At 41.6% G+C, this 19,948-nt stretch overlaps 2 protein-coding genes and 1 pseudogene across 6 annotated transcripts; 1 reads left to right on the top strand and 2 right to left on the bottom strand.

Annotated features, from left to right (window-relative positions):
* The first annotated feature begins 2,338 nt into the window (after window positions 1-2,338).
* Window positions 2,339-8,370, top strand: LOC136463265 (sirohydrochlorin ferrochelatase, chloroplastic-like). Of its 5 annotated transcripts, none has more exons than XM_066462280.1 (7): window positions 2,339-2,659; window positions 3,032-3,188; window positions 3,290-3,489; window positions 3,577-3,638; window positions 6,812-6,922; window positions 7,130-7,222; window positions 7,825-8,370. In XM_066462280.1, exons 2-7 carry the CDS (start codon window positions 3,124-3,126, stop codon window positions 7,927-7,929), a joined length of 636 nt encoding a protein of 211 aa, XP_066318377.1. In that variant the 5' UTR covers window positions 2,339-2,659; window positions 3,032-3,123; the 3' UTR covers window positions 7,930-8,370. The 5 variants fall into 5 exon arrangements, with proteins under 5 accessions (XP_066318377.1, XP_066318376.1, XP_066318375.1 ...); XM_066462279.1 differs by having other exon boundaries at window positions 3,036-3,188; window positions 3,287-3,489; window positions 7,825-8,369; XM_066462278.1 differs by having other exon boundaries at window positions 2,339-2,671; window positions 3,287-3,489; window positions 7,825-8,368.
* Window positions 8,371-9,982: 1,612 nt separating this feature from the next.
* LOC136463266 (uncharacterized) lies at window positions 9,983-11,207 on the bottom strand (annotated as a pseudogene).
* Window positions 11,208-18,684: 7,477 nt separating this feature from the next.
* LOC136463267 (defensin-like protein CAL1) lies at window positions 18,685-19,517 on the bottom strand. Its single transcript, XM_066462282.1, has 2 exons — window positions 19,361-19,517; window positions 18,685-19,267 (listed from the first exon to the last, which is right to left on the bottom strand). Exons 1-2 carry the CDS (start codon window positions 19,422-19,424, stop codon window positions 19,086-19,088), a joined length of 246 nt encoding a protein of 81 aa, XP_066318379.1. The 5' UTR covers window positions 19,425-19,517; the 3' UTR covers window positions 18,685-19,085.
* Between the last annotated feature and the right edge of the window lie 431 nt (window positions 19,518-19,948).

The following is a 19,948-nucleotide window of genomic DNA, read 5'->3' on the forward strand; positions in this document are numbered from 1 at the left end:
GCTTTTTCCACTCGCTAACATCTCAAGCCCCGGTGTTGTAGGCCGAAAGCACCATCGTCATTTTGGCCCCGGTCGGATGATTGCCCCGAAAACTACGTGCATGGGAAGTTCATGTTGACCTTGGGCAATCTCCTTGAAGAGAAGTGGGAGGTAACGAGGTTCCATCTGTGGTACTGGAAGCAGCGAAAGTGGGCCTAGAAAACTTTGTCATCAACATTCCGGCGAAGTACTTCCACACACCCACGGATGGTGAAGTCATCGTAGATTTCCACGACATGCATAGACTACTACGGCGAAAGTACCTCGACGTCGCCCAAGTCACCTTATTTGCCCTGTAAGTTACTTATGACTTTGACACTACTGCATTGATGTAGGTACTTTTGGAACAAACTAATAATGCCATGATGACTTTTCCTTGCAGGATGTAGGCCTATGTAAGCAATGAATTGAGCAAGGATATTATCTCTCTCTCCGATGCTTATTACAGAGAGAACCATCACGGGTTACGATATACCAGACACTAATGAAAAAGATGGTGAACTTGAACCCGGAGGAGAGAAAGAAATACATAAAAGATCTGGTAATCGAATATAAGTATCATGCAGGAATGTACATCTATGAGGCCATGAAGAAGGTCCAGGGAAATAGGTGCGTCATGGCCGCCCACCCATTTAGGTAAGTCCAAAAGATAATTGGAATATGAGATCATGACATCTCATATTTGAACATTTCTAATCTGTATTGTGTGAATGGTGCAGCCAGGGCATCATGGGCCACTAGATTGCATTTATAATCTATCCTTAGGACGGAAGGGCATGTATATTTGACTCTTCACGAGATACAAACAAAACATGGTACAAGCAATTCGAAAGCTATTTGAGATAGTAAGTGACAAAACTTATTCATTTACAGTTAACATACTTGTTAAAAATGTCGTTGACATTAGTGGTTTTTCGTATAGCGCTTATAAGAAGTACGTGAAAGATTCTGACTGCTATGATTGGAGATCTGAGAAGAAGATAAAAAATGGCATGAAACTGAAAAACTCAGACGTGAGTTCCCGGTAAGTACCAATACTACTATTACTGCTCTTCTCCTAATACTACACCTACTACTATACTCTACTCTAATACTCCTACTCCTTCTACTAGTACTACTACTCTACTCTACTCTACTCACTACTACTAGTTCTACTACTCCTACTGATTGTTTATTATATATGCTCTAATGATTGTGTATTATACATCGTGCAGTGCGCTAAACAACCTTATGGCTCGGTTCTATGTGGATTCTACGTTTGCGAGTACCTGAGAACGTGCAACAGATTCAGCAGCAGCTGACGGCAGCTCAAGAAAGCACAAGGATGGTGGCGAAGGGAGAAGGTCGACCAAGACTTCAGACAAATAGTAGCAGACATATGTAAGTTTGTCACATAAGGTGCGTATGAAGGGAATACGTTCTTCAATCGGGAAAGCGAGTTAGAGCGGGATACGAAGTTTGATAGGATCAGAAACTGGAGCACCAAGTTACGGATCTCGGATTATATTCTGCCGGACCTCTTTTCTGGTAAAAAATGATATGTATGAATGACCTTAGTTGCTGATGTACGAATGATTTGTGTTTGTGAAACAATGATGAAGATATCACTAATGTAACAACTTAATGTCGGTTCGTCGAACGAGAATAAATATAATATATATTTGTCATCTATTTTCTGCTTTATTTGTGTTTTCATTAGTGAAATTTTAAATTCTAATTTAAATTCTAATTTGAAAAAGCATTTTTTAAATCTGAAAATCATTAAACGAGGCAACCAAGTAATAAAAACCGTCTTAGATAAATTCTTAACCGAGGCGGGCGTCTTTATTCAACCGCCTCGGTTAAAATCTTAAGCGTGGCGGGCGCGTTACGACAACCGCCTCGGTTAATATATATTAATCGAGGCGGTTAGCTTATAATGCTCGTTAAGGTTAATCTATTAATTGAGGCGGTTGGCCAACCGCCTTGGTTAAGGTCACGATTAACCGTGACCTTTGTGTCTAGGCGGTTGGCTTGTCCGCCGCGGTTAAGCTAACATACCCGTATCGGTTAAAATTCGTGTAGTAGTGATTGTAATTTGCCAAAAGCCTTATAAGTTATATGTCTTGTTCGTTTGACTGATAAGTCATGATTGAAAGTACTATTGACTGATTTATTAGAAGAGAAAAATACTATTTATTAGTTGAAAAAAATATGACTTATACAAAGACAAGCGAACATCATAACAATCACTGCAGCGCGTTGCTGCTAGCTTATAAAGTTGTTTGTTGTAAAAAAAAACGTGCCCTCTAGCTTCAGCCCCTACGGCCGCCCACTCGTGGAGCGCCTAGCAGCACCGCAGCCCAAGCGGCCGCCAAATCCCCCCGACCACACGCCCCCTCCGCTCGCCTCCGTGCCTCCGCCCTCCGTTCTCATTCTCCGTGACAGACTAAGGGCGTGCTGGTGTGGGTGGTGCCCCTCCGGACTCCGACCTCTTGCCTCCCCATCGACCGGCGACTTGGGCCCTGGGCAAGGAAGCCCGCGTGCCGGCAGATCAGCGCGTGCGCAGGTCGCCCCTACTGGCCAGCCCGATGCCCTCTCCGCCTGCTGGATTGCTGCACAGCACGTCCCAGAGACCACAGTGAGCCACTGAGTAATGGAGTGTTGATTTCTGAATTTCATTCATCATATTTTCTTGGATAAATGCCAATGCCTAGATTCTAATAGTTGCATGGGTTCGATGAATGCAACGGTGCAAAGTACGAGTTTGATTTAAAAAAAGGTTTCAGTCCTTCAGTGCGCATTGTTTGGAGGCATTGGGCTAATACATACCGAACTAATGTCTATAATCCAGCTATTTTCTTCCACTTTGTTGCAAAATCTGACTGCGTTTCACCAGTATTGTCTGTTATAATCTATTATATGTTTTAGTATACCAGTAGTAACTTTTGTAGCCTTAAATTATTAGCCCCCCATTTGCCTCATTTCTGGTTCTGCCACTGAATTCGTGCAGCTAGGTTTGGAGGGTTGCACTGGCTTGAGAGCTCATACCAGTTTTCACCCCATTGAATCTTGGTGGTTCTTTGCCTGAACTGCCCCCCTGCTATGCACCCTGTTTCAGTCCCCTCCCAGCCCTATACGGCAACTCCTGCAAAACAACTTGTGTCAAGGTAAATCCATTTATCTAACCTCTTAGCAAATTGTGCGGTTTGCTACTGCTCCTGTGTCGCTGCTTCTCATAATGCTATCAGTTATTTGTTGGCATCAGTAGCACTGCTGTGAGGAAGGCCATCCATTTTGTCAACCTGCGGAGAGCTGGAAGGTCTAGTGGAAACCTGGCTATGAATTCCATACTGAAACCTGCCCCTGGGTCCGAAACATTTGGGAGGGAGGATTTTGCTGTGGGGGATAAGGATGCTGTGGTCATTGTTGATCATGGGTCAAGACGTCAAGAATCCAATCTCTTGCTAAGTAATAAACCTGATTTTTCTTGCAAGCCTTATCTTTTGCATTCATGGTGCTTTTACTGTGTCTTGATTCGTTTATTGAAAAATGCAGATGACTTTGTTGAGATGTTCCGGGCGAAGACTAGCTATAGGATTGTTGAGCCTGCTCATATGGTATTTTTCGTTGTTCCAGCCTTTTTATGCCTTATTATGTTTTTTCTTTGTGAGAAATGGAAACATCTAATTTATTAATGCACTTAAATCTTCTAGCATCATCCAAATTTTGATGCAAATCAGTACTGTGCCTGTTTACAATTTTCTGAAAAAAGTAGGCATCAGTAAATCAACTTGTAAGTTGAATTCTATGTGACCCACGATCTGTTTGGATTTGGGAAATTTGGACCAGCATGTTTTGAATGTTAAGTATTAACGTGTTTTCCTTTAATCATTACTAATTTTTGTATTCTACGTGTAGCCAAGTCTGACTCTGCTTTCGAGCTATGCATTGCACCTTGTATTGTTCAGTGCCAGCTCATTCATTCAGAATTATCATGATCGATTTTGTTCAGTATCCTATGTAGTTTGTTTGTATTTAATTGCTGAAATTTGTACTTGACTCTGGATATCCTGTACTTAAACTCTCAAAGGACAATACAAGGCTGATGCCACCTTATTGAATCAAATAGATAAAGTAGTTATGGAATATAGAATCTGTCCTCATTTCGCTTATATTGTTTTTTAAGGAAATACAGTAGGGGGAACCCCTACTATGCTAGATATATATTATATATAAAAGAAAAGGAATAAGATATCTGTACCGAGAAAAAGGAGAAAACAAAAGTGAGAAAGACTTAACAGGTAGAAATCATTTACACAAGAAAGAGAGATCATCTATGGCTTTCTTTTGTCCTGTGTGATAAGGATAAGGATTTCCACATTGAAGCTCTTTTTCGTGGCATTGAAATTGGGTTTCCATCCTTGAAAGACCAGTCCATTTCTCCATTTCTTTGCCTCCCAATATCCAAATATGCCAGGCTGCGATTCTGTCATTTTCCATAAAGAAGGGTTGTTGAAAATCATTTTTCTCTTTGACCAGCACATTGAAGAAATTTAGTTTTGTGTCCCAAATTATTTCAAGGTAATTTCAGCATCTAATACTGAAGCTACAACCAAATAACAAATTGAGGATGAATTCTTGAATTCTGTATATATTGTATCTGCTTCTAAGAAGATTTCTTGTATTGGGTTTTAAGCACTTTGACTTCAGAGTTCAGATCCATAGTATAGGTCAGGGGAGGATGGAACTATTTTGTATGAAATCAGTCAATGAGATGTATATGTTTTTGGCAAAGGAAAAGTGCTTGGGAAGCTACCAAGCATTATGTCTGAGTGGAAAACAAAAATAGTACCACCCAGATAACATGATGCAATATCCTAGAATGAGAAGATAGCATACTGTTTTCAACAGGCTGTATCAAAGGAAACTGAAATTTTACTAAGAGTAGATACATAGTAGCCACTTGTCCTTAGCAGCCAATGGGACCAGATGCGACATCCTTTTCCTTTTGTTTGTTAGCTTTCTTTATTTATATGTCCTGTCCCTTTAATGTCTGGTTCAGTAAATTGAAAACATAAAACACAACTCTTTTAACACTCTGGACCATACATTTTCTGTTCAGAGCAAAACAAAACCAAACTAGTGCGAGTATTCTACTCCCTATGTAACTTTTCCCTATTATTAGTCTCCATGTAGAATTGGCTAGCTTAGCTTGTAAGTTTCTTTTCCTTGAGCACACAAGATAAATGTGTATCATTTCATTAAGGAAGAAGGGAATGCACTGGGGAAAAAACTGCCTAAAACATGTTAGAGATAGACACAGGTTTAGGTTTGGGGTTAGATTTCAGATTTCATTAGCCTTAGCCACAAACCATGGCAGGATTGGATAGATATAGAGTAGCATACTTGGTCCTTAAGAAAGGATTACAGCATATTCCAAAGTAGGTGCTAAATAGATGCTAAAGCAAGATAAGAAGATAAGGTGCCGACATATGCACCAACTACTCCTAAGATAAGCATCCTAGATAGATAAGCACAAGACTTAAGCTTTGAAAACACACAGCTACACACCCCCTAACAGGAAGTTTAGATTTAGTTCCCTTTTTTTGGATGTTTTAAAATGCATGCATTTGTTCTTGTCCTCTTAGTATAATTTTACTCTTGAGTGGAGATACTCAGCTGGTCTTCTGGTTCAAGTAGTGTAAAAGATTATAAGTTCTCATTTTGTTAGAGACTTATATACATATACTATACTGTTGGATAATCATGGAAACAAACTCCACAGAAATGTAGTATTCCATTTGGCCATCTTAGTCCATTGTGCTTGCCAAAGTTGGCCAAATCCTTGGCCACCAATTTGGCAACCAAAAATTTGCTTAGCTAATACATGGAACATTTGGGTGCAAACCAAACAGGCCCTAAAAAACTTTTGCAGAATACAGGTAACTGACAGCTTGACAATGGCTTGCTAGCCAATTTTGAAATTTCCAGCTTATGCTCAAACCAATACATATCATGTTGCCAATATCTACCAAGAAACAATTCAGGTTACTGCCTCATGGTATTATGGTTTAGAATAGAAAACATCAACCACTCGATTTCTATGGTCCAGAGAAGCAATTGCGGCTGTCATGGCCCTCATCTTTTCATTTTCTGATGCTTTATGCAACATTTAGGTGATTGAATCATCAAACCACTTGTCAAGAATTATTGTGATTTTCAAACTGCAATTGAATAAATTGTTGAATCATATTGTATTATCGTCGCTTAGAGCCATTTCACGGAATATTGGAGATCGCACCATAGTGCCACTACAGTGAACCTTTGGTAATATACCTGTTGTGTTCCACAAAACAGTTCAACTTAATGCCTATTGGCCAAGTTAAAGAATATATCCATCTTTGTCATCAATTTGGTGAAGTTAATGCTGCTGATTGAAATCAGTTAAATATACAACATTAAGAGATTTGAATGAAAGGTGACCTGGCATATAGCAATCTACAGGATAGCAGTTAGCACCATAGTTACCTTTTGATTTATATTGTACTTGGGGCTCTTTTTTTTAGTAACTTTTGGTGTATTAATTGTTCAATGTTGGATGAACAGTGGGTGTGTTTATCATCCTATTTATGGTGCATTTCTGTTCATGCTAAATGTATGTATTACTTAATCTATTTTGCTGCCATTTTCTATATTTCCTGATGTCTAATTCTTTGTAGTGTTAAGGTATTGGCTGGTGTTTATTGGGTCAAGTTTTGTTGCTTTACCTTCAGTTTCTTAAAAAACACAGGAGCTAGCGGAGCCTACTATAAAGGATGCATTTGGAAAATGTGTGCAACAAGGAGCATCCCGAGTTATTGTTAGTCCATATTTCCTTTCCCCTGGACGACACTGGAAGCAAGTATGTTTTTTTTCCCTTTTTTTGTAATTATGTAAGGTTGACAATGCTTACTGATAAGGGTGTTAATTGTTAAAGGTGCTGTATTCCATTGCTTATAGTTTATTTAGGATGAAGATGTGTATCTACCCTGTACATACAGCTGCATATAATAGTTATGTTCAGACAAGGATTTTCATATGCACTGACACCATGTTTGATTTTTCTCAGGACATTCCTGCTTTAGGAGCAGAGGCATCAAAGGAGCACTCAAATATACCCTATATTGTCACTGCCCCTCTTGGGCTGCATGAGCTTATGGTGGTATGTGCTTGTGAATTCCCTCTAGGTTATTTCTGTCATTTTCAGCAGTTGTTAGTAGAGAAGCAAAGTAGATATGACGTGAATCTGATTTGCAGTTATTAACACTTAACAGTTCTTGTGGAATTTTGTGACAAAGAATTTTGTTAACAAATAGATTGCTAGAATTGCTGTCCTCTTTTGGAAAAAGAATGTTGAAATTTTGTACAAAACAAAATTATGATGTGTGTAAATAATGGCCTTGTTGACCTTCATGTATGTCTACCTTGATGATATGTCATATTTGCATAGTGATTAATTTTCAAGGTCTAGGGGCATTAGAGCACTGTATACTGTAAAGGCTTATGTAGCAACTAGTGTCAGAAATAAACTATAGTTGTATATAAATGTATAAAAAGGAATTTTTGCATTACAACCAGCTGGCTTTCATCTTGTGCATAATTGTCAGTCCATACGGGCTATCTGGAATTCCGGTATCAATTTCTTAATAACACTGGAGGCAATTGTCTAACTATGTGAGCAATTAAGGACAGGGCTTGTTGATGAGTTGATTTATTTACTCCATAACATGTTATTGCACTCTCCATACTGAATATGCCTTGCAGGATATCATGAACGATCGCATCAAGTACTGCCTGCGACATGTTGCGGGTGATGTCGATGAGTGTACAGTGTGTGCTGGAACTAGGAAGTGCCGCCTGTACTCCTGATGGAGAATACCTGGGAGGCACGTCGATACTGCAGCTTGGATTCTGACTACATGTGGCAATGGATTTCAATGCCAATTGTTTCTCTGTATTACCATTTATCAGATCGGGTTCAATATTTTTTCTCCTGTATACGAGATCCGACGAGTGTATATCCAGGTCCGCAGTATACTGTGAAACCAAAAGTTACCGTTGTATAGTTCATCTTGTAATCTTGGACCGTCCATATTCTGAGCAGATCGTCAGAATTAACCAAGTGGTAACAAATTAGTTATGCATGGTGCATGCTTGAAGAACATCAATAATGATTAGAGATTCATTAGCTAATCTTGAGTCAATTATTCTGTTATTTACATCACGAATAAACTCTAGTCAACAGTCAAGTATATTCTGTTATTTGCATTCACATGTAATCTACATTCCTTCTACCTTGTAGATGAATTATACGTACTGCCTTAGCATGAATCAAATGATAATATCATGTCGTTTGATTTGCCACTTTTTGTTGTCATATCATTATCGATGGGAGATATGAAAACGTATCGCTTGTTTTCAATGCCACTAGATTTACCCTGCAGCTTGAAGGATTGCCAGTTTATCGTTTTCATTTTTCATCCTTGAAAATTGGAATGCTGACACGAGCGATGTTCCTCCCTCGTATTCATCTAATCATCTTCCCAACGCTGATCCGTGCCCACCGACGGGATTGTGCTATACTTTTCGCTGAAGCAGTTCCCTTCTGTTGTGCCGAGGTGGCCAGCGGCCTACTAACAAGGAACAGGGATGATTCATGATTGGCACTTTGGCAGATACCAGGAAACACCAACCAACAGCTTGTTCGTAAACGATCGTAAATTTCTAGCCGGGAACAGTGTTTTTCTCTCACACCAAACCAGCCAGCAGTAAATAATCCACGATACGATACGGCCTCCCGAACAGGCTGCAAGACCCACGAGACAAATGAATGATTAATAGAGAACAAAGCCCATAAAACGGAAATGAATGACTGAGAGAACAAAAAACAGCAAGCCCGCAACAAACATGAGAAAAAATTGTTCCTAGGAAAAATAAAACCTTTTCAACAACAATGCAAAGTTTTGAAAAACATCTACATAATAAACCTTTTATGAAATGTTCCAGCTTGAAAATACAATTTCTATGGCTCATCGATAAGTGTTCTACTTTCTTGAGAAAAAAAAATTCTAGCTCATAACAAAACAATATTCTAGCTACGTGACAAAAACATTCTAGATTTAGAAGAAAAATTTATAGCTTCACAAGAAAAACATTATAGATTCACAAGAATTCATCCTAGCTTTATGATAAAAGTGTTCCAACTTAAAATAAGTAATATTCTAGTTTCAACAGAAAAATGTTCCATATTCACGACAAAATTTCTAGCTCCATGTGAAAAATTGTTCCAACTTTTAAATGAAGTGTTCTAGCTTCACGAGCAAAATATTCTAGTTTATGATAAAAGTGTTCTAGCTTTTGGATAACATGTTCTAGCTTTAGGAAAAAAAATATTCCAACTCAAAATGAAAATGAACATGAAAATAACGATGTGCAGAATAATCAAGTGAATTAATGATGTGCTAAGGTAATCACAAAATATTGAGAAACAAATAGAAAATTAGAGCATGATGAGAGGACATATGAAATAGAAGCAATGAAGGCTCTGTTCGGCAGGACTTATTGCTGCTGCGACTGATTTGTAGGTTTGATTTGTTATGAGAGAAAAATACTGTTCCATGGCTGAAAAAGTAGGGCTGATTCTGGCTTATAAGCTCAAGCGAACAGAGCCTTCGAGGGCAAGAGCAAGAATTGCATGAAAAAATAAGTATAGAGAAATAAAGCAGATTTAAGACCTTGACAAAATACCAAAAAGAAACAAAGAGATGAAAAATAAGTATCGTTATTGTTTCACTAATTTAAACCGAGGTTTCGCTAGCCATTGGCAGTTACGGATACTCCACAGATAACAATGTTTCATTCAGCAGATTATTAATAATAACAAACATTGTACACCATGTAGCGAGACAGGACCTTTGTTTATATTCTGCAGCCTCATTATAGGGAGTTTAGGAATTATAAAGCGTGATCTTATTAAGGTAAACAATATGAGATCCAAGCACTCTGCAGAGATCATACCCAGTTATGAAATTCTGAATCAACAGATATATCACAAGCACATACTATAGCACCTAGAAGAGGAGATATGACAGTGATTGCCCACTCAAATCTTGTCTTTAGGCAGTGAAAGAAATGCATACAAAGAGTGATGAGTGGTCATACTAATGCAAATCAAACCAGATCACTCCTCAAGACTGTCCTGTTCCCTCAATGCTGGGAAGATTGGAGGCCAAACCATCATGAAGGGGTTGATATCTAAGAAGTACCCATCACGCACATTCTACTCGTTATATACCTTCTCACTCCTGCTCGGCAGATGCATATGCATGAGAACCGCACTGGACCGCAGCCACAGGAACACAAACTCGAGTCTGTCATCAACCGCCATCACCAGAACATCCTCAAGACGACTGCACGCCTCACGCACATGAATTTTGTCATGCACCAGCAGCCAGTCATTTGTGTCGATGCTGGTGGTGGGAAGGTGCCAGATGCTGAGCTGATACCCGTCGGCGTGGACGAGGGATAGCCTAGAACCACCCTCACCACTTGATATCATGAAGTTGTCCGTCCTCACTCTGCCTGGCAGCCGCAGAAGAGAACTCTTGGCTGCGGCCATATCCAACCGGAGAACATGCCCAGACTTGGTCAAGCTGTAGATCTTGCCTCGGACCGGCGGCAGCGTGTACGCAATCGGAGGCAATTTCTCCGGGAGAAGTATTACTTCACTGCGACGGACGACCCAGACGCCAGACCTTGGAGTGAGCAAATCTACTTGGAGTTTTGTTTCCGCACCCATAGGCAGCATCAATACAGCGATGGCACCGGCACCGTCGTCGCTGCCTTCCTCCTCTCTCTCGGAGAGGAAGAACCATATGAGACTATGCTTCGGTGGCGGTGGGAGGATGACCTCGGCATACGTAGAAACGGAATTTGGATGCTGCCTTCTTCTATGATTTGGCCGAAATTTGGAGAGGAAGAGGCCACAACCGGCCAAAGATTGGCGAAACACGCGGAAACGGGAGAAGGGGAAGGGAGAAAAGCCTTGTGTGTGTCCTGAGTCCTGCGACGGTGCCAGGTGCCGGCTAATCACTCCTGATTCCTGTTGTTTGTGCTTCCCACTCATCTCATAATCTCATCTCACACATTCTGCAAATATCTCCACCAAATCCTTACGACCTCATATATATTTTATTTAAGAATTATTTATTTTCATATCATAGAAGAAAAGGACAAGAGCTCGTACGAGTCAACGACACGTGGGACATGATGATATATCTCTAATTTAGCAAAATTATAATGGCCGTCTTCAAATTTTCCTTAGAAAAAATATATGAAGCGGGTAAATATCGGATTATCCAAAGGAGCATTTATAGTAACGGCTAATTAGAACTATACCATTACAAAATTGACCCTGTTCGCTTATGCTGAAATTTGATTTATATTGATGCTTATACTGATTTGTTGTGAGAGAAAAATATTATTTATTGGCTGAAAAGTAGTTCAAACAAACAGGGCTATTGACGCACTTCTTCTCATTTAATACGGCCAATGGCATCACAATTCATTAAGATTCTGCCCACACCTCCCCATCAGGCCCCCTACGGACGGCTCAACTCGGGACCCATACTACTAATTGGACCCATATGCAAGCCATCATATTTTTGTATGGACCAAAATGCCCTTTTTACTCTCTCTCTCTCTCTTCATTCACTGATAGGTGGGTCCCACTTGCCATCCTATTCCTTTCCCATACCGCTTGCTGACGCTGGAGAAGCCACACGCCGACTTCGCGTATGACAACTCCGTTAGCCATGGCTGCGTTTGTTTGTAGCCATGTTGCATGCCGCCACCTCACTCAAGCTTGTGCCGCTGCCACTCGCTTCACCGCTGCCAGCGGCCATCCTCCTCGTCCCTCCCCATAGCCAACCCACCATTAGACAAGCTCACGAGCAAGAGCGAGGAAGAGAGCAAAGGGGCATCAGCTTGAGGTACGCCTCTGCGACGGCAGGGTGCCAGTGCGCAGGTCTCGGACAGTGGCAAAAACGTACGACATGGGCTGGGCACAACACTACGTGAAAAACGGTTTGTAGCAACGGGACAAATTTTTTGTAGGGGCGGCTGGTGAAGGGGCATTGGCTTGAGGTACACCTCTGTGACGGCAGGGTGCTAGTGCGCAGGTCTCAGACAGTGGCAGAAACGTGCAACATGGGGTGGGCACAAAACTACGTGAAAAACGATTTATAGCAATAGGGGCGGCTGGTGATGGAGCCGCCCCTACAGTGGCATGCTCAGGACCCACGAGACCAGCCGCCTCTATAAATGGAACAGCAGGGGCGGCTGGTTATACGAGCCCAGCCGCCCCTACAAATGGGTCAGATTTCTAGGGGCAGGTGGTAATTGAGCCGCCCCCGGTGTTGCTATTTGTAGGGTTGGCTGGTGATTGAGCCGCACCTACAAATGCCCCGCGTATATATACCTGCGATTTGTAGGGGCGGCTCAATCACCAGCCGCCCCTATAAATGACCAACATATAAAAAAACTACAACACCTTCTTCCTTCTCGGGTCACTCACTCCAACCCGTGAAAGAAAGGTGGGGAGGCCTTGGGCACCTCCCAAAAATTGCTCTACTAAGAAGGGAAGGTTTTGATCTCAAATGCTTTAGTGGAGAGGTTGTATAAGGTAAGAAAATGCATTCCACACTTTTTTTTGAAGTTTTAATGGTTGGTGAGTGAGTAATTAGAGTTTTGATTTTCTCTCTCTTCTATGGTGCTTGAGCTACTTATGAAGCAAATTAGACCCAAGTTTTGAATCTATTAGGGTAAATTAGGCAGGGGAATAAGATCATACCCTTATTTGATCCATGTTTCTTGATTTTAGTGAACAATTAATTAGTTTTATGGATGTTTCATGTGCATGTAGATCTAGATCTAGGGTTTGCTTTTTTTATTAATTTTGTTTTTGTTAATTTATGTTTGATGAAATTGGATTAGGGTTTGCATGAAAGATATTGGGTAAAATATAATTGTTGCTAATTGTTGTCTTTAAAATTGTTTATTGTAATCAACAAATATGTATTTTAATTATTTATGGATAAATGGGCCATTAATTAATTTTCCTCTACCATGGTGTGTTTGTATGCTTCATGTAATTATATTTGATTTATATTCATATATATCTGAAGTATATACAATTATTCTCAAGTAATTATTAATTTGATTCATTTATATATATATATGAATAAGTAGTCCTTTAATATTTGTTTTGTTGTTGTTGTAAAAGATGGAGTACAAGAACTCTTGGATGTATGGTTCGTTAAGGTTTAAGGCATGTTTCCGTGAAGAGGTGGATAAATTTATTGAAGCCGCAAAGAAGCATGCAACGACGTTGACAAAGAATAATGATATAATTATTTGTCCCTGTAAAGATTTTAAGAACCGTATGGCATGGATAGATGTGACTATCATCAGATCACATTTGATTATACGAGGATTTGTTGAGGACTACACAGTGTGGATTCATCATGGTGAAACGGTTATTGTTAACGATGAGGATGAGGAGGAATACGATGATGAAACCCTAGAATCCCTGTCCCAATATTCAGCAGAGCTTGATGCACGAATGGATCCCGAGTTTGGCAATGAACAAGGTTGTGATGCTGGTGGTTGGGATGGTAACGACGAAGGTGGTGCCAATAATGATGGTGGAGCACGTGTCAGGGATAAAGATGATTTGGAGGGCATGATTCGAGCCCTTGGACTAGAGATTTTACTAAAGAGCCCGAAAGGTCTAGAAAATTTGGAAAAGGGTGACAAAAGCATCAAAGGAGACTGTGTATGGTGTTGAAAAGGGTTGTCCAACACATTGGACATTGCTACGTTTTGTGCTTGAGCTACTTATCCTGAAGGCTAAGTACGACTGGTCAGACTATAGTTTCAATGATCTATTACATCTCCTGTCATGGGTGCTACCACAACCAAACTCAGTTCCCACCAACACATACCAAACGAAGAAGGTCATAAGTCTATTGACAATGGGGGTTGAAAAAAATCCATGCATGCCCCAACCACTGTATACTTTTTTGTGGCAAAACGTTCAAGTCACTAGATAAATGTTCCTGGTGTGGGGCCAGCTGGTACAAGAACAATGACCTTTATGGTGGGGACGAAGCCTTCACGGGGAAAAAGAGGAATAAGAAGGGTACAAAAAAGGTGGTACAAGAATCTCAGCCCCCAGAGGACACTCCATTAGGCAACGATGCAAAGCAGAGAAGAATTCCTGCCTTGGTAATGTGGTACCTGCTAGTGACCGACCGCTTGAGACGTATCTTCCTAAACCCTAAACAAGCCGCACTCATGACATGGTGGGATGATGAGCGCAAGGTGGATGATGATAAGATTGCACACCCGGCTGATTGTAGTCAGTGGCAAAGGATCGATGAGAAGCCCAAAGAATTCAGTGATGACCCAAGGAATGTACGGTTTGGCTTGAGCACCGATGGAATGAATCCCTTCAATAAGAGGATGAGCGACCACAGCACTTGGCTAGTGATCTTGACCATGTACAACATCCCAACGTGGTTGTGTCAGAAGAGAAAGTACCTTCTCCTCACTATTCTTATTTCTGGCCCTAAACAACCAGGCATTGATATAGACATGTTCCTCGAGCCTTTGATGCAAGAAATAGAGAGGCTATATAGGCATGTGGAGTCGATGTACGATGCATTCTGAAAGGAGGACTTCATATGTAGAGCAATAATATTTGTTACTACCAATGATTACCCCGCGCTGTTTGCTTTGTCTAGATAGATCAAAGGGAAGACGGGATGCTTGGTTTGCTTAGAAGGTACTACATGGGTGTACCTAGATGCATCCAAGAAGATAGTTTACCTAAGGAACTGGCGCTTCTTAAAGACAAGTCACAAGTACCGCAACAAATTGTTCTTTAGATTTTATGATAACACCCCAAAGATTGAACCCCCTCCGGAGAGACATCATAACGGAGAACACGTGTACAGAATGGTGAAAAATATACGTGTCGTCTATGGAAAGAAGAATCCGGATGGGACAAACAGAGATAGAAGCACACCTCCTATCGAAGGCGTACCTTTTAAGAAACAATCGATCTTCTTTCAATATCTACCTTATTGGCCAGACTTGGAGGTCCCCCATGCCATTGATGCTATGCACGTGTAGAAGAATATCTTTGAGAGTCTCATTGCTACCTTGATGGACACAGGCAAGTCAAAAGATGGTTTGAAATCACAGAAAGACATGGTGCAGCTAAATGTGATGCGGCTAGTGTTACAACCGCCCCTATAAGTTATTTTTGTAGAGGCGGCTGGTGTTACCAACCGCCCCCCTACAAATACAGTTGTAGGGGCGGCTGGTGACCTTACAAATTGATTTGTAGGGGCGGTCTGGGAACCACTCCTACAAATGCATGATTTGTAGCCACGCTTTTGTAGGGGCGGCTGGTCAAACCGCCCATACAAATCATCTGGAGCCGCCCCTACAAAAGGTTTATGTAGTACTGCAATGCGAACTCAAGGTGGGCAAGCCAGGCGACCATGCCCTCGTCGCCTCCGGTGAAGATGGTCGGCGTGTCGTCTTGGGCGCCGACATCATCACCCCAGATACTGGCGCATCGACGACATAGCAATGAGTCGTGCTTGTGGCTGCAACAATCTCGCGCACGAGGGAAGGGGAGGAGTGTGTGCAGTCCACCAGCACACTGCCGCGACAGAGGCTTGCCACGGCCTCGATGTCGAGATCCAGGATTACCATGCAAATGTCGCTAGTGGTTGGTGTTCGTGCTTGCCGGCTCCACCACCCACTGAGCTTGCCAGTCAGACCCACGTGCCGTAGGCCGCTGTTGGTATTCTCGTGGTCGGGCTCGCCGGCCAGTTGCACGGGTGAAAGTGGCGATGTCACGTAGGGAAGAAAGATGGGAAGGGGAGGAAGGGGATGACAAGGTCATTTTGGTCCATACAAAAATATTGTCTGTCTACACATGGACAAGTAGTTCGCTGATATATAAAATGGCATTGGCCCTATTAGTTGAGAAGTTGTAATATTTCTTAGAATCATTGGATTTATAATGGCTTGATTCAATTTAGGATTTAATAGTTATCCCTATTTTTTAGAGATTTATTTTTTGAGGTCAACTCCACCAGGATGCCCGGGCCCCTATTTCCTGTTCTATTTTTCCCATTGTCTAGGTATATTATATATATCTCTATTTAATCTGGCATAAGGTCGAATAATAATACTACTACTTTATAGAAATAAAAAATACTCAAAACCACAAATTCAAACATATTAATCCAAATTTGAATTCAAATTTAAACAATATTGTCCATCACATCGCATAGTCCACCACAACATTAAGTTCATAAATATAAAACATAAGAATGAATCAATTCCCTCCTCCATTGCCATCACCACAACTAGCCTTGCAACCTCCACCCACTTCACGACTTGATCCACCGAAACTGTTGTCGAACACTGTCATCCGCTAAGCTGCAAGTTGAGCCCTCTCATTTCCATGCCACCACATATTTCACATTTGGCTCTAAAGTATTGATGCCACATAATGTGCTCTTCTATTCTCTGTACCACATTATAAGGATCTAGATGTCTAGAGAGAGTGAATAGCCTATAATTTTTTTTTCTACAATTCACAAATCACTAGAGCAAAATAATCAGTACAATTCGTGACCCTAATAGCAACTACAAGCACTATCTCTATTTCACTTCAAGCAAGCACCCTACACAAGTCTAGTAGCGATTATTTTCGAACTAGATCACTTCACCTCACAAGGTACTAGCTAGCTACAACTAAGCAACACGAGAGAGCAACTAACTACTAACAAGAACAACTAACTACTCTAGTGCTACAACTAACAAGTGGGCTATCACAATTCACAAGTGATATCTTGCAGTACTGGTGGGGGAGATGACGATGAGTCCATTGGCAAGAGTGGTGGAAGATCTGCATGCCAAAAAAGCTAAATGAGGCATGGGTTTTAGGGATTCACAGTCCTTCAACTTAGCAATGTTGGCAAAACAAGTTGGGAGGCTTCTTAGTGACCTAGAATCCTTATGTGCTAGAGTGCTTAGAGCTAGATACTATCCAGATTGCCGTTGAAGGCAAAGCTGAAGCATGGGAGCTCATACACATGGCAAAGTGTTCTGGCTGGACTTTTGAATGCTCCAAACAAGGATACATATGGAGGGTTGGCGATGGTACACAGATAAAGATATATGGGAGGATAACTGGATACTAGGAAGACATAATTTTAATATCCAAACGACCAGAGGAAACAACTTAGTGTTGACGGTTGACTAATTAATCAATCCAGTAAATTCAACATGGAACATGGACATGGTGAAAGCTATCTTTTGGCTAGTTGATGCTTATAGAATTTTTACATATTATTATCACCTCGAGGAGGGAAGATTTGGTGGCTTGACATTTTAACAGGAACGATTTGTTTTTGGTACGGTTCAGCCTACCACTGCTAGTGGGAAAGCAAGTTTGGGCTAAGATGTAATCAAATGCAAGTTGGTACTACATCGATGAGCCAGTTATGAAAAGTTTATGGAAGCTAAAAGTACTGGGGAAGATCTTGATTTTTGGGTGGCGGGCTCTCAAGGGGCTCATACCATGTCGAGCTATTTTTGCAAACAGACATGTAGTGGAGGCGGGAGGATGCCCGGGGTGCCAAAATGGAGCGGAAGATATCAAGCATATGCTCTTCACATGTGACCGAGCAAGGGAAGTGTGGCGAGATTGCTTGGTAATTTGGGAGAGTATACAACGCCTTCTAGGTACTGACCGCTCAGGTTTGGTGATCCTCGAGGAAATTATTAGAAGAGGTGAGCGGGTCGACGTGCTGGATGTGGGTTTGGCGGAGTTAATTCTTACTGGAGTTTGGTATATTTGGTGGGAGCAGCGACAATATATGTTCATGGGGAGAACACCCAACGGCCATCGAGGTCAGCTACGTCTATGGCGGCTCTAACCAAGAACTACAAAGTAGCAATGAAGAAAGGAGCAAAGCTATGGCAAGGATGGATGAAGGCTCCAGAAGGAAAATTCATGGTGAACGTTGATGCATCTTTTGATGAAAATGCTGGACGTGGAAGTGTGTGGGTTCAATTTTAAGATATTGCACATGAGGAGTTGTAGCAGCTGCTCATTGCTTTGTGTCTAGTGGATGCGCCGATGGCCGAGGCATATGTACGTGTTGAAAGAAGGGTTGATGCTAGCACAACATATAGGGTGTAATCGGCTGATCTTCGAATCAGATTGTATGGAGGTGGTACAAACAATGAAGGATGGAGGATTTTTGAAAAAATTGGCAGCTGTATTGTATGACGAGTGTAATATCATATGGAGCGGGTTCCAGAACATATCAATTGAGCACAGCAGTAGGGAGGCAAATCAGGCAGCACATGAGTTAGCAAGAAGAGCTATGCAATCTAAGCAAAATTATACTTGGAAATAAGCCCCTAGCTTCATTCTGGATTTTCTGATCAATAATGTAACTATCCTGAATGAATACAGTATGCCGTATTGCTTCGAAAAGAAGAAGCGAGCATGACTCCAAGCATGAAAGGTTACATTGCGCTAATTTCATTTCAGATAATCATCACAAACATATATGATTTTTTTGTACAATCAAGGCAAATCGTTGGCCTCCACGCAAAGCAAATACATACTTACGTTAACTACAACGTGTTTCGCAAATAGAATTAATACACTAGAAAATAACGAACAACCCATACTAAAACGTACAAGAGTATCATATATAGTCTATTTATTATATGCATGACCGCACACGCACATGCAGTAAACCAAACGTACGGCAGCTGTAACCAGATCAGCACGGAGGAACCAGCCGGCGACCATCAATGGCCTCACAGAAACGAGGAACAATCAACAGGCTGACGTGACGCCATGATCGACGGCTGGGCTTCACAAATCAATCTTCATTTGTTGCCGTACCGCCGGTCATTCCCTAGCAGACTTTCTTGCAGAAGCACTTGCGCGCGATGCCGTCGATCTTGCACTTGCCGCCTGTGAACTTCTCCGTTTTGCATACGCTCTCGCAGTTGGTGTCGCTCAAGCACAGGCCTTTGAACGCGTGGCTTTGCGACAGGCAGTGCTTCTCCTCCACGACCACCCTGGCCGTCGCCGTCTCTGCACACCACACACACGGCGGATACATATTCATTCCATAATACTTGCAAAGCTTGACACACCGGCTATGAACTGATGACGAAGATCAATCACCTGCCGCGACGACGACGAGAAGGACGACGAAGAATGGTGCGGCCATGCGGCGAGACAGTGCCATCTCTCTCCTTTTTTTGTTTATTATCTACACACAAAATGAACCACGGTGTCTCTGAATTTTGGTGCAACAGGCGGAGCTACGGGGTGGAATAATATAGGGAAGCGCGCACATGATGATGGGCTAGCGCTAAGATTAGCCATTGTTTAATTTGGGCACGGATATATACATAAATATAACAGCGGATTACTGGCAGGCGGCACAGCATGCATCCCGATGTTCAGGGCTAGCCATTCAACCACAACTATTGCTGGCGCCTCCATGCATACAAGATTCGAACTTAAATTAGTGGCCCTTGAACAAGGGAGGAAGCGAGCAAGCTGAAAGCCTGCGTGCATTGCACGAGCTCTTCTTCGCTAAAACATTGTATGCGATCCATTCATACAAGATAGGCAATCAGAAGGGGTAAATGATTACCGAAGATTAATTCAAAATTTCAAGATCGATGAATCACCTAATTAAAATAAATTTTGATGCAAACCGGTTTTGATTTAGCTACAAGACAAAGTGATAGAACACAAGATTGA

This window comes from Miscanthus floridulus, chromosome 7, assembly GCF_019320115.1.
Source record: "Miscanthus floridulus cultivar M001 chromosome 7, ASM1932011v1, whole genome shotgun sequence".
Taxonomy (NCBI): Eukaryota; Viridiplantae; Streptophyta; class Magnoliopsida; order Poales; family Poaceae; genus Miscanthus; species Miscanthus floridulus.